Source organism: Buteo buteo, chromosome 7 (genome assembly GCF_964188355.1).
Source record: "Buteo buteo chromosome 7, bButBut1.hap1.1, whole genome shotgun sequence".
In the NCBI taxonomy this organism is placed as follows: Eukaryota; Metazoa; Chordata; class Aves; order Accipitriformes; family Accipitridae; genus Buteo; species Buteo buteo.
In genome coordinates, this window is record NC_134177.1 from 32505947 (window position 1) to 32521466 (window position 15520).

A 15520-nucleotide genomic window follows, 5' to 3' on the forward strand; every position below is an offset into this window, starting at 1 on the left:
AAAAAGCCTCCTCCTTGCATGTTGGGTTGAAGGATAAGCATAACTGGGTGCCTTCAACACAAGCCGACAAACAAATCAGCATTAACTTCAGGACTTCTGATCCAACTGATGCCCAGAAATTAGGCATTTTCTTAGGAAACTCAAAAAACAAACTGAACTTTTCCCTAAGAACTTACAACAGTTCATTTCACAAATATAACGCTTTGCTAGAAAACAAAAGTAGAAAAAGTTCCACAATACTGAGAAAGGCAGGTCTGCACTGTAAATTTTATAGCTGCTCACCGATTTTGTGTGATCTGGCCGTGGAGCAATAACAGGAGGAGGAGCTTCTTCATCATCATCATCATCATCTGCCACAGCTGTTGATGGTTCTGAACCTTTGGCATTGGTCTACATTTTTACCAACATTAAAAAAAAAAAAAAAACAACAAGAAAAAAAACCAAAATTGTCTCCCCCACAGTTTTAAATACTTGCTTCCCCCCCCCCCCGCCAAAGATAAAAGAATTGTTACTGATACCAAAAGAAAAGGATAGGTTGAGTCGTTTGTGTCCTATTACATTTTATTACAAGACTCAAATACTACCGCTCCAGTGAAATATGCTCTGTTGACCCCCCCAATTTATGTTTTTATTCCGCAAAAAATTCTCATTTTGTTTTATACTGCAAGATTCAGTATATAACAAATACAAAAGACCTGAACTTGTATGCGCCTAAGAACACACAGAGAACAGTAAACACACTCACCGTTGGCGTTCCTGAAGGGAAACCATCTTTTTCTAAATAGGACAAATACCAGAATACATAAAATAATCAGAAAAATGATTAAAAGTGAACTTTACAGAGTAAAGAACACAGACCACTTTGGAGATTTTTTTCATCTCTAAGAAAGCAAAACTTCATGGTCACAAATGAGAGAAACCAGTATTGCACTGTAAGACCATGCAGAAGGAAGCTCTAAGTTTCTAAAATCCTCCCCTATGGGTAGGCAAACCCACTCATTTCCCAACTTGCTCTTCACCTCTCTTGAGTACCCACACACAGTTTTCCAAATAGAGCACTGCTCATCACACTTGTGTTCTGTCTTACTGAGATGTGAAATCAGGATCAAATGGATATTTCTGTTCCCTTAGCAGTATCTTGAATCAAGGATGAGAATATTACAAAGCCTTATTTATTACTAAGCTATTTTCAGAAATAATTTGGAAGAAAATTAGGTAAAACTCCATCTGTTTGTAGGACAATCATTCTCTTAGCCCCCCCACATAACTCCTGATCTAGGAGCCACAACTTATTTTGCATCTTTGATGTCACCACATGGTGACATCAAGTTCACGGACAGCAGAGGCAAGGTCTCCAGCACAAAACCAATTAATCCCAGTCTCAGAGCCCCAGCTTCATAAACACAGCCCATTAAAGTTAATTTTGGCTGCTATTTTGAATTATCCAGTTCCATTTCTTCCCCTCTCCACTTGAAACAAGAAATTAACTGGACAACGCCAGTTTCCATAAAGTTTTAAATCCATCTTCAAATATTTGTTCCTAATTGAAAATTAGCTTGCTCTTTCAGCGTTTGAATCTGATTCATTATTCCAAAAGAGAGGAAGACTGTGTTCCAAATACCCAACTCCTCTTTAATCTGTCCTTCACACACTTGGATCTCACCTGGAGCAGAAAAACTCAGATACTTCTGTTTTGCTGTGTCTTTGGAGTCATAGAATTTCAGCACATCTAGTACCGCCTGGGGGTTTTTCTTCTGTTCTAGCTTCGTGATATTTGAGGTCTGAAGCAACCGAGCCCATTGCTCTGGCATTCCCTGAAAAAATAGGCTATTTTTAAGCATCCTTCTAGCATTTTAAAGATTTTTAAAGAGCAGAACAAATTTCTTTCCTCTACAAAAAGCGTAACATACACACAGCCTTAAACACATGAACAAGTAGGATGGGGTTTTAATGGGGAGCCATATGCACATAAGTGACACAACACAAACCACCATGCCAACATGACACCACCTCTTTCAGGTGTATTCAGCCAGATGTGAGGAATGGGAATACAAAAGTGCTCAACAAAACCAGTGCTACCCACTAATGAAAGGAAACTGAAGAGGGTTTCTCAGGGAAGGCTGTCCCAGGTAAGACAAAGCATCAGATCTGACACTTATACTGCAGAAGTACTAACAGGTCACAGTCTCATTACTCTGCATGCTCTACAAATACACAGTAGAATTATTTCTTTGATAAAAACAAAGACTAACTAAACATCGCAATGGCTTCACCACCGAACTGACCCACAGCTGTTTTCTGAGCAACTCTTAGGCAGGTATACTTACAGTGAACTCTCCAGTAACAGCATCAAAGCCAACATGGATGGTATGCTCAAAATCTGATGGTGGGGAGATTTCTGGCCTTTCCTTTTCCTTCTTCTTGCTTCCTGAAAAAGACATTCAAAGACCTACTGAGCAAAGATTTAAAGTCCTACTGTCTCCATTTAATATAATCAATCAAAGCTTTACAACAGTTAGGATGACTGTAACCATTATTCTGTTTACTGGATGGAGGTGTTTACATATGCAGCACAGTGATTTGACGTTTTCAAGTTGGTATAGACTTCACATAAGAATCAACAAATTCTTCCATTCAAATAATTTATATTATGGTAGCAAGCGAATAAGAAATTAAGAGCACGGGAGCGCAAGGAGCTCTGTTGAGAATATGAAATGTTTACAATGCAAAAAAGGACATTTTAATATGGATTAAGAACAACACTGAAGACAGCTTCAGTTCAACCTCAAGTTCACCCTAAAGACAGTTAAAACTCAGTTGCCTCACTGCTTCAATTCAAGGTAATTAATGCAAACTAGGACTTCCTGTGTTGAAGATAAGAGTTTATAGCCTCAGAGCAATTACCTAATTTAAATTAAAACAGGGGGAAGCAAGCATAATAAGTACCAGAAGCAGAAACAGACAATGGGAAGGACCATGTGCACAATCCAACCTAGATTCAATTAAATTTATAAGAAGTTTTATAATGCCTGGGGCTTGGGGTTTTTGTTTGTTTGGTTTTAATTTTTTTTTTCTGACAAAGAGAAAGTTAAAAAAAAATTAAAGACAATTTGTAGTTAACTCTGAATATAAAATATATCATTCGGTTCCCTTTACTCAGAAAAGATTCAGAGTTAAATTGAAAGGCTTCAGGAACCTGTTTTCTTGTTCTTGCAAAAAAGCCGGAGCCCTGCTTTCTTTCCCTGCCAGAGCAGAGGAGCGTACTTGCTATTTGCTTTCCAGGTAGAAGGATGATGCTCAAGGTCTCATCTCACAGTCCTCTGCTGAAAGGCAGAGGCCTGGCAGTGAGCTGTAGAGCATGTCTAACCTGATACCAAGAAAACTAACTGCATGTGTAATCCTGGGAATGCCTGTGGGCTCGCAGAACATGTAGCTGAATCAGCTGCATTTATTATAGCGTGCATGAAGCCAGCAAGAATGCCATAATGCTCATAACCACAAAGGAAAGCAGCACACCATTTTGCAATCTAATGATTACCATTTCATGTTTGTATGTCAAAAAAAAAAAGTTTTTTTGCTTTGTTTTTAAATTCACCTTAAAAATAAAAGTCATGTAGTTTCAGTACAGAAAAAGAGCAGCTAAATAGCACCCTCTTCGTTACTACATGATAAAAAGTTACTGAACGTGGGGCAAGCATAGATCATGCTGCTCAGAGCCAGAGAAACTGTCTGAAATCCCCTCACACTGGCGTGAGAGGAAGGATGAGGAGCCGAGGACAATACTTACAAACGAAAAGCCATGTGGGCCACCTCCAGCTGAACAATGCAGTGGAAAGACATGGCTATTATAAACAGGATATCTTTAATATGGCTGCACAGGTCAGAGCCAAAAAGCAAACAGACTGTCAAATGTTCTCATTAACGCCGTTCAGTCACAGGACAGGAGAAACTTGCTTATGTGAAAACCTTTAAGGAAAGTACTGTTTCTTCCCAATCTCTTGCAGTTGTTTATGTGAAAGCAAGGGGGGGGGGGGGGAAACGACAAAAGTTCTATTCCTCAGGAAGGTTCCTGTTCAGGACCACTTGACACATAGGGAACAGGAGCTGGTGCTCAAACCCTCCAGCATGTGCTGCACAAATAAACCCACTCCTTCCAAATATACACCAATCTTATCAGTAGTCTAGGCTAGAAGAGTAAAAATCACTCCTCTGCCCACAGGAACAGCAGATTGGAGCAGCACTTCAAACACACACAAGCAGTGAGCTCCAGTCAAGAGGCAAGTCCTGTGAGTCATGTGTTGGCAGGACATACTCGAGGCTCTGCGAACAAGGCCACTGTGAGGCCACGCTGCTTTTCAACCTCTGATGATGTTTGCAACACAGTTCTGTATCTAAATGGGAATCCTTTGATAAAGGGCAACGCTCGTTTCAAACAGCAAGTGAATCTAAGACGTGGTCCCTTGGCCCTGCAGGGACAGCAGCATATAGTCCCTCTGTTCCTGGGAGGGGAAAGACGCAGGTCCTTCAGGATTCAGTGAATTGGAGAATTGCTCTGTCTGATGAAGAAAGTGCCTCAAATACAACTTGACTCTTGCCTTCCCCAAATGAAGCCACAGGCACTCAGTGAGGTGTTACCCAAGGTACTTCACACACCCCCCTGCATTGCAAACCCATCCTCAAGCATCCCTCACTTCCCAGCAGCCAACCTCCACACACAAAGCAAGAAACACAGATGTTTCTCAACAGCCTGGTCGTGGTAGGTAGATGACTCTAGATAGTACACGTTGAGTTACTGAGCCACAGCTGAAATCCCACTGAAATCTGCCCTGAGCCAGCAGTCTCGAGCATGTCACATGCATGATCCCAGGTCCTGGGCGATGCCCCACAGCACCTCCTTTAATAAGTTCTGCCTGAAGACAAACATTTCTTGTTTTAGGGGACTATTTTAAAGCTTTCCAAAAACACACGCAGGTTCATTTGACTTCAGAAGTCTAGCCAAGGAAATTCATGGCAATTAAGTACTCCAGTAAAAAGATGATTATCACTTCATTTATCCTAAACAATGGAAGTAGGGGAAGAAAAACCTCCATGACTAGGTCATTAAATAATCCCTTCAAATTCATGACTATTTCAGCACAGAACTAGCTCAGGCTTGGGGCACGAACTGCATTTGCTAAACCTCACCGTCTGCAGTGATTCCCCCAAAGCACATCACCTCCCCAACACCACCTCCTAAGCTAGAGAAACTTCCCAAGAGAAGACCCAGGGAGGGGAGGGGGGGAGAGCTGTGGCAATAGGTACGATGAGGCTTGCAAAACCATATGGACAGAGATCTGCAGAGCAAAGCCAAACAATGTTATCCAGTAACAGGTCTGTTTGCAGTAGTCTTGTACATCTCCTGGTAAGGCACCCCTTCATTTTCTGAAATGGTGAATTTACCATTTTTGTAGTAATCTGTAAACTTTTGCACTGGCTGGAGAAATATTTCCTGTGAAAAAATTTCTATCCCAGGTTCACAGGTTATTCTGCATATAGTCCCAATATATTTTTTAAATCCAAGCAGGAAGTTAATAATTCTGTAAAGCTTCCCAGCAGCAGAATTTAAAAAAAAAAAAAAGTATTTAAATAGGCATTTCTGGTGAGGGTGCACCTCAGCCATGCTAATGAACAAAACCACCAACATCTGACTATTGTTTTAGTGCCAGAAAGTCACTGTGTCCATTTATATTCTGATTACATTTGACAGCCAGTTTTGCAGTCTTGAGGGCCAAAAACATTTCTTTGGATGTTTACATTATCCTTGCTGTGGGTCATCCAATTGACAAGTTTTTTCAAATTAAAAAAATGCAACTTTCAGATAGTTTCTTTAAGCTAGATAATGCAATTACCATTTTTCCTAACCACATTATCTTGCCATGCAGTAAAACCTTCTGCTTTTTTTCAGAAGGACATTACTTTCATTACTTTTTAACATCTAGAAAACATAAACTGACACCATTTTCTCTAAAATGTACTTTTCTCAGCAGAAATTATTTCTTTAAGTTTTAGTTTGCATCACTAAATATCAGTAGGTATGCAGACACATGCTAAACAAGTATGCAGATTACTTTCCATAAACATGGTGCATGTCAGTATTTACAGCGTGGTCTGAATAAGCTTAAGTAATGGTACTCCAAAGCAATTTCAGATGAGCCAACACAACTTCAGACAAGCCTTCAACCACCTCCCCAGCCACTTCACCAACGAACAAACCCACTGTCAAGATGGAAAGAGGAAACGTCCAAGGAGAAGTAAAGGCACTATAAACTGTCACAAAGCTCTCCAGCTGTGCTGCACCTACTTGCATTCATAATTCATTTCACAACACAAGCAAGCCTTACACAGTATTACTAATTCAGAGCAAGGAAAACCTTCTTTCACATGGGGTTTATGTTCTACTTGATTATATCCCTGCCTGTAAAAAAGGGCTACAAATGCTCCGGTAAACGATCAATGCAACAGCATAATGACAAGGGCCATCCCAGCTCCTAAACCCTTCTCCTAGTCTGAAGATGGACAGATTTGATCCTTCCACCAGATTTTGTTGCAGCACTCACCATGACAATTTCTAGGCACTTCCTCCCATGATCAGTGATATAATGGTAAAACACCAGTTTCTGCAGTATTGAAGGGCTAAGCTAGCACCTGCTCTAGACATGTGGCACTATGCCTAGCTTACAGCACCCAGCTTCACCAGCCTCTGAGGCCTGGAGTGTCTCTCTTGGGGTGCTGCCACCAACATGTAGTAGCTTCTCACGTTCTTCTTATAGACTTACCTCTTTAAGGCTTACCCATGGCAGTAAAAAAAGACCACCACTTCTTCTGCTGTAACCCAGCCACGGACAGTTATTTCACAATAAGGGACCTTGTGAAATAACTATTCTGCTTCCAAAAGCGACAATGGCCAAATCCTTCCATCTTCCGAAAACACGCCCACTGTTGAGCACAGAAACTCTGCCAGACCATGGAAAGCCAGATCTTCTAAATACAGGGAAGCCTGCCTCTGGTGTTTGTCTCCAGGGTGAAGCATGGCTGCAGAGTGGCTGCTCACACAGCTGAGCAAAAGGAAAAACCAGCCCTGGGGAAAATACTTAGCCAAGCAAATAAATAAGGAGAGGAGCAAAGTCTCTTGAAACAGACAAACCTGTGTCAGCATGACTGGTTCAGTCCTGCCCAGCACATCAGCAATGAGGCGCAGGAAGACAAGAGAAGAACTAGAAGACATTAAAAGCAGCAGGGTCTTCCCCTTGTGCATCTTAAGAGTAATCACAAAAATGCTAACTGGTAGACATTAATGAAATGCATAGCAGTTTCAGTTCAGGCTTATAGGTCCCTGCGCAGCTTTACCGTACCAGATGTTAGAAGGTATTTCTATCTATGCACTATTTTGTTGTACATAGATACAGACATCCTGGAGAACCAGGATCAGTACTCCAGCACTGTACATACATTCACCATACAGAAAAGAGGGCAGAAACAAAGCATAAATACAGTCTAGTTTCATTACAGCAATTTTTTCTCAGAAATAATCCTTGTTTACAGCAATCCAGATTTTTCCCCCACTGGTAACTAATCCTAACAGTGCAGTTACACAGACAGAAGGACTTAATTTTTCTCAATTCTCCTTCATGCACACTGCACCCTCCCCACTATTTCTTTACTATCTTTTTCTCCTCAAGCTGCCACATAAATGGTCATCAACACAAAGTAACTTCTAAAACAGCTGGATGGTCAGTTTAAACCAGAAATCTGCATTTAGTGTAGCAAAATGGTAAGTAATATGATACCAAGGAATCACAAACATTTATTAAGGTTGTTTGGAAATGCATTACTTTAAACTGGGCAGCAAACATGAGAAGCAATAGGTGGTGGCTTTCCTCAGTGAGCTATTTCATTTTTCTTACTTAGCATTTCAGCTTCAAACATCCCAGTGCAAACAGAGAGAACATCTCAGCTCATTGAACACACATATCCAACTTTCAGCACTTCCTCCAATCCCTTACACTTGGACAGGCTAGACTGAAATGTCTGAAGCGCTACCAAAACTTACAAGAGTAAAGGAATGGAAGTAGTAACTTTGGAAAATAAAGACATCTTACCTTTTTCAGTGCTAGAGAATATGGAGATGATTTTATTCCTAGGTTTTCTCTCTTCTGGTACAGAAGGCAGGGGTTTCAAACTGTGGTTGGCAGACAACTGGTCTTTGCCCCCTGAACTGAAGATAGTACTGCTCATCCGGACGGGAGGAGCTGGTGGCTTGTCTTCCAGTTCTCCGTTGTCAGACATGGTTCTCAATAGCTAGTGAAAGCACTGAAAATAGAAATATTTGTTTTAACATAGGAAAAGAGTATAGAATACATAAATGTAGTGTTTCTTCTGTTGGCCAACAGGGAAAGGAGGTGCAAATTCAACTCTGAGTAACTCGGCAAGCACTGCACTGGCAGACACTGATGTCTCTGCCAAAGGAAGCGGATCCCTTCCCGCTCCCAGTTCTGGGCCACCCATTCATTTGGGCCAGCAGCAGCATTTGTGGGATGGAGTGATAAATTTTTCCAGTGATAAAACTAACCCAGTCAAAAAGAACTGTCAGTTATAATGTGGATCAATTCCCAGATCTAGTTCACTATCTGTTCACACAAAGGTTGCGTACGTAAAAAGGACAGTATGTGTAAGGGTGTAAGTACAACATCTTTTAGGGGTAGGTCTAGCCCAAAGATCTTCATACCCTAGAGTCAAACACCTTCAAAAGCCTTAGATGCTTCCCTTCTTGTCATTTATCAGACAAGATCTTGGGGAGAAAAGAATAGCTTATGTTTATAAGTCACAATTCAGCACACTGTCCACATTAAGTTGTATGAATATTATCTCTATCCAAATTATGCAGCCTACATTAAAGAACATGGGACTAAGATCCACTGGATGCATTCCACTTCTGAATGAGGACTTGGATTGCTTCACCACTTTGTGCCACACTTGCTCCATTTGTAAAGAGAATATATACTATCACCACAATCCTCTCTGATTCCTTAACAAAAACATGAGCAAGATCACGAACAAATAGCTGCTAAAGCTAAAAACACAGCACAATAAAGCATCTACAAGACACATTCCACATTCAAGAAAATCTGCACTGGCCCTTCCTCCCTTCCCATAATATCCTGGAGATTCTTCTCTGATCACCAAGAAACAGGCAGCCTCTCTGCTACAGAGTAAATAGCACAAAGAAAGATTTACAGAAACTACCTCTCAGTGACAGCTGAATAACAAATATGTCCCTCATTCCTTCATATGCTCAAATGATGAGCTACCTCTTTGCAACAAGAGCCAATACATCTCCTCCATGTTGACCTCCTCCTCTCACAACAGTTTGGGAAATGAACGGCCTACTGGTGTCTACCAGCTGCCCGTCAGAGTCCTAAAGCATGACTCAGTCCCAGCCACACCACTGGAGCAATCATTATCAGTGTCATTCAAGAAAGTCAGGATAAGACAGTGCAATCCACTCTCAACTATCACACCTTATTTCCAAAGTATAAATATTGTGCTATACAATGTCTCAGCACAACATGTGCATCTTGCATAACATGGTCTTCGCAGCAGAACTAAAAACACGTAGACTGCCATTCCTTATCATTTCATTGGGTGGGTGACTACTGTCAAATCCCCAAAAAGGAAAACAAATCAGGCTAGCAGCCTGAATCCAAGCAGCACAAGAGCACACTGATGTTGTGAAGCTCAAGAGAGATTAAAATTAATTACCACCATGAACGCCCATGAAAGCATATCATTTCTATACAAATACCTACAGAAGCACAAGCAGCACAAAGCAAAGTTCTGTCAGTGCAGGTAAAAACTGGACATGTGCTGGTTGCCCCACCTACTTAAAGACTGATGGGGAACAGCAGTCCAAGCTGTGCAACACCCCCCTAGACAAACCTGCCTTCGAGCCCTTTGCCTGATGATGGAGCAAGAAATAGGCCTGCAACACTTGAACATGTCTGCAGGGATGCAGTTGTGAATCAGACTGCGATTCCCATCCTCCAACAGTCTTCCAAATTCACTTACTGATTGCTCTTTCAGATGTTGCAAGTTATCTACAGGATCTTCTGTATTTTCCAGTACCTACACTGCAATATGGGGAAAAATATTAAGAACCTGCAATCTAACAGCAGGTCTGAGCAGCCTACCCACAGGGATTTTAATTCCAAACGCTTCTGTAGCAATACATATTGTTTGCACAAAGTGCATGCCATCAATTTGAGACATACAAATTTCTGGTCTGAACCACCAAATCAGATATATGGTACTAAAGAGCCCTACTGAAGCTGGGCTTGGAGTGATGGCAGTACAGGGGACCACAATCCATTTCCCTTAAGATAATCAAATCTCAGAAAAGGGTAGGATATAGGGTTCTTAGCTATTCAAATGCAAACAGATGTTTAAAAGAAAGCACCCCTCCTTTTGAGCAGAGAAATACAATCAAATAGCTAAAGAAATCATAGTAGGTAAATAAGCATATCACATAGCTTCAACACCAAAATTATATACTTTGTGAAGAAAGCAACATCATGAGTAGCCTTTTGTATTTTTCTAAAATACAGCCTATTATTTCCTACATCTGTGCAGTTTTTTGAGCTGCCTGATATTAGCAAGAGCAGGATGTAAGGATAAACAACTAACCTGCATCTGAAACTGTACAAGAACAGACTTGGCCCTCCAAGGCCATACTAATTCCCCGCATGCTCCCTTGGAAAGCCCAGTCACCAAATTCAAAATGTTGTAATGTGGTATTCAGGCTGCAAATTTAAAAAACAAACAAACAAAAAACTGCACTTTTGTTTACATGTTTTTTAAATAAAATTCTCACTATAGTAAAAATTCTTAATTTTCAGTGACACAAGGAGCACAAGTCAGCCCATCGCATACTAAGTATTACAGCTTCTTGATCTGAAACGAATTATTCCTTAGCACCTTGCGTGCTCAAGAGAAGAAACTGTTAAGCAACAAGTTGGAAGCAAGCATATGGAAATCCAAAACTCATCTATTTCACAAGAAAATCAGGTCCTTCAAGAAACTGCCATAACAGCATCTTTGCAGATCCCTCAGAGCTGCAACTTTGATCGGCTGTTCAGAGTTCAAAGCATTCAGAAAGATCCTTGACCTTGCTCTAAGTAGAGCTCAAGAGCTCCACAGGAGGAAAACAAGCTGCAGGGATGCAAGAAGACAAGCTGCAGGGCTGGTAGAGCAGACTGGAGTGGCAGAAAGAGCTCGGGCATCAGCTTCCCACCTGAGGGACTAGCTCTGGCATTTGCAGTTAAACAAAATTCCTCAAGCTCATTAAATCTGGAGTTTAGTAAAACCTCAGCTTTTAGGAAAAACTCAGGAGATGTGATATTTACTTAACACAAAGTAGTATAATTTCTGAGTGGCTGTTTCAAAGACTGTTGTTAAAATAAAATGCTAGATCCAAAACTATTTTGCACAAAGGACCATTTCAATGCACATAGTTTAAATAAATTACAACAGCTGCACTCACTACAGATGGCTTCAGGAAACAGAAGTCTAATCCTTCAAGCAATCATCAGAAGTTAAAAATCAATCATTTTGTTCAGGTTCAAGTCCAAACAGCTAGTCTCTTTCTGACAGCTGAGTGCAGAAGAAAAGAGCAGTTCCCCTCTCCTTTATCCTTACCCTGTCTTCATTATGCAGGGAAAGTTTCCACAGCATCAGGAACTACTTTTGAAATTGCTGCGGAGGTTTGGCATTATGGGCAATGGCTGGAGGAGGGATTAAAAGAGGAAGGGAAAAAAAAAAAGAGTGAAAATATACCCTGAAGCTCCTTTTCTGCTCTCTCACTCCCCCAGAGGGAAAGGAGCGGGTTCATTTCACAGCAGCTAGATGTAATCACTCTTGCACCATCACCCACGTGGCTGCCTTGCTGAATCATGGCTTGCACAGGGAACTGCAAGGACCAGGGTTATTTTCATTTTTACATTGCCTGCCAGGAGTCTGTGTACTTGCAAAGGGGATGTAAGGTTCATATTTCTCTGACAGAATTGGACAACACAATTAATGGTGGGGGGTTTTTTTAGCTTGGTTGAAAGACATTTACTAAAATGATTAACATAAGTTTGAGCAACCTCATAAAAATATGCTAAATGTGGAAGAATGATGACGAAAGAAACAAAGATAATATATGGAAGAGGGTGTAATCAGAGGAAAGGGATTCACATTCATCTTTGCCAGTGAAGATAATACCAGTAATAATAATATATTCAAGCACATCGGCAACTCCCCCACAATCACTAGTTGCACTACATTTAATTACAAGAACTAGAAAGCGATGGAATGAACCACAGAGACAAGCTGTGAAGCTGCAAACAATACTTAACTACAGACTTCAGACAGATTCATTCCCACCACAGGACAGTGCTGCAATCCATTACACTCACAAAAAAAAGAAAAAAAAAGACACAAAAAGAGCTAAAAGCTTTTCTCCCAACAGTTCTGCTGCTTGGTCCACAAAACATACTCACAGGTACCAGCACTGGTGACCACAAAGCTCTGATTCTCAGTCCTCATCTCCAGTATATGACCCTACTCCCAACAGCTGTCCCCCTCCTTTTGACAAAGGTTTCTTGCCCTCCACTGGGGCAGCAAAAACAGAAATACTCTCGTCATCCTCAGCAGCCTCAGACACCATCATAACACAAACTGCAGCAGCTGAAGAGCAAATGTGCTCTCCTCTGCTGCAAAGGCAGCAGCAAGCAGCCAGCCAGGGTCTGTGCCATCCTAATCACCCACCACCGACAGTGGCAGACCTGAAGGCAAGTTCCTCAGAAGTGCAACTCTGCTCTTTCCACCTTTGCCCAGTGAGGCTGATGCAAGACAAGCACAGGAAAGCTCCTTGTGTAGCTTAACCCACTCTCTTCCTCCCAGCCCCTGAAGAGACAGACCTGCAGTGACTGATTTGCACGTGTGTTCAGAGTTTCATTTTTACAACGACGTTCCAGGAGTCAGTTCTGCTGCTCACTAGCTTTCTATCTTTTGCGGAAGAAAAGGGCCCAATAACCTACAGCATACCCAGGTCACAGAAGAGACACAGCAGTTCCTGTCACTGCCACTGGTGGGAAAACACCCTGAAACATAACCCTGACAGCGAGTAAAAGCTGGAAAGTAAACTGAGAATTGGGCAACATTTTCACAAAGCTAATGAACACACACTGCTGCAGCACATTAATCTGAATGCTCTGGCTTTGACTTGTTTTTTTGTTGCGGTTCTCCCCCACCCCTCAATTCCCCCTTGTGTGAGCATAAAGCTGGGCTGCTTCCTGAAGAACTTCCTAAGTACAGCTCTTGTGCTGGTCCTGGCTCCCTCAGCCTCCCTCGTGATCAGTATCAAGGCTGACACGCACTCCCATCCCAGCTGAAGCGGTGCGCTTGTTCAGCAGCAGGCCTTACCATGGAGGCCCCTCTCCACCACGGGGCTGCAATTTAGCTCCTCTGACTTTTAAAAAAGGACCAACATTTTTCCTCTCAAACTTGCAGAATGACTAAAGGGAAATAAAATGAAATAGATGACAATCACTTTCCTATCTGCTATAGAGCAGAGTCACATTCTTCCTGGAGCACTTCTACTTGAGCAGATTAAGTTTTAAATATGCATTCTGTGTGCACAAACGTCAGTCTTACAGTGTAGTACTGTAAGGCCTCAAGCAGGGATAGGAAGATGGTACCATGCGTCAAATGAAACAGCCGGTGTAGAAAGTTCTCATATCATAATGATTTTGTCTTCTTAAGATGTTCAAATTAATGTATTTGAGGAGTCTTGGCTGCATCTGTATTTCAGTGCCTGGAATTTGATGCAAAAGTAAATTGGACTACTGCTTGGGAAAAAAAAAAAAAACCAAAACATCAACAAAACACTTCAAGCTCGGAGCTGTTTGATAACATATACATAAATTCCTACTCCTGGCACACAATATCCTGGCTTTACACTGCCACTTAAGCAACAGATCTCCAAGACGCCAGAACTAAAATAGTCAAATAAATCAAATCCTCTGTATGTACATACCCTGACAGGAGGCTCAGAGAGCTGCAAACTGAACTCAGTTCCGTTTACTGCAGGTAAAAATTACTCAACTCATTTACTATCAGCAACGTAACACAGAAGGAGTAACACAAACATCAAATTCAAGTCTATTTTGCAGGGCTGACCAAAAAGCAGAAGTAAGGGATTTCAGGCTAACAATGCATTAAGAAACACAACCACTTTACTTTTGAAATCATAATCCTTGATGTGCCTCTACAGCTGTGGGACCTTATTGAGACACCACCTGAACTGCTGCAAGGAGAACTGCAGAACATTTGGGCCACGGTCACAGGGAGTGGGCACAGCGCTTGAAAGCAACACAGTGAAACCTTTTGTTGTCCGACAGAAGAAACGGAAGAAAAGAGAACAGATCAAAAGTGAAAAAAGCCCTGATGGCAAGCGCATTTCCCTGGCCCTGCTCTAGCAGAGGGCATAAGGGTTGAGAAAAGAAAGTTATCCTTACAGCAATCTGCACGGCAGCGCCTGTCATTTGCTGTCTTCCTGTAGAGCCTTATAGGGTGCTACTGGCAATATTTGTCATGCACAAAGAGCGGCATCCGGAACAGCCAGGTCCAGAGCAGAGGAAAATAGCAAAATAAATGTCTCACAAACAAATCTCCAAGGCAAATGATGTCAAGTGAAAAGAAGCATAGAGTAATTAAAAGCAATACAATAAAAGAGCTAGCATGTGATGCTTCAAGAAAAGACCCATGTCACAAGACAGATTGAAGATAGTCATGTCCCACTCTTGGTTTATATTAAAAAAATACTTGTTGAAAATGTCTGGAGACTCATTCCCAGTACACTGACCCCAAGCCTCCAGTGGTTTTGTTAACTAGCTTATTCTCAGCCTCCCCACACCACCACCTTTAAATACCTGAAAAAACACTTTACTGGAGGAGAAGAGACTTGATGCTTCATTATTCTGGAAAAGAGGGCAAACAGATACGCACATTGTGCAGTTTTTAAGTGGGGATTGGAGAGCTGCTCATTTCATCAGATATTCCATTTTCTTGGACCAAACAGATTTTGGAGTCCAAAAGCAGAATGAAATGTCCGCATGGGTATTTTTCTTTGCCCCTTTCTCCCCCACACCCTTTTTTTTTAAAGGCTCCTGTTGAGCAATAGATTTCCTCTGATTAGCTCACTTAGTGCTGATTATAGCTCACTTCCTCCCAGGGATTAGCTGAAAGCAGCTTTCTGACAAGTTTTTATTCAGATGGTGCTACCTAGCCACAGCTCACTTCCTGCCCCATCACTAACAGCATGTTAGTTCAGCAGCTCATCAACTTGAAATTATTCCACCACTGCAGAAAAATTCACAGAACCAATAAATCTCAGACCGTCTTCTCCACTAAAAGGAAAAACATCCAGAAAGATTTGTTTGCT

At 41.6% G+C, this 15520-nt stretch overlaps 1 protein-coding gene across 5 annotated transcripts in view; it reads right to left on the bottom strand.

Annotated features, from left to right (window-relative positions):
• PAK2 (p21 (RAC1) activated kinase 2) overlaps positions 1 to 15520 on the bottom strand; it is a 48094-nt gene that overhangs the window by 16468 nt on the left and 16106 nt on the right. For 4 of the 5 annotated variants that reach the window (XM_075032242.1, XM_075032241.1, XM_075032244.1 and 1 more), the window contains 5 exons: positions 8139 to 8349; positions 2328 to 2428; positions 1664 to 1814; positions 746 to 777; positions 283 to 390 (listed from right to left, as the gene is read on the bottom strand). In XM_075032242.1, the coding sequence (XP_074888343.1) occupies positions 283 to 390; positions 746 to 777; positions 1664 to 1814; positions 2328 to 2428; positions 8139 to 8325 (579 nt within the window). In that variant the 5' untranslated portion in view covers positions 8326 to 8349. Of the gene's footprint in view, positions 1 to 282; positions 391 to 745; positions 778 to 1663; positions 1815 to 2327; positions 2429 to 8138; positions 8350 to 11730; positions 11749 to 15520 lie in introns of those variants that run through there. The other variant, XM_075032245.1, reaches the window with a different exon arrangement.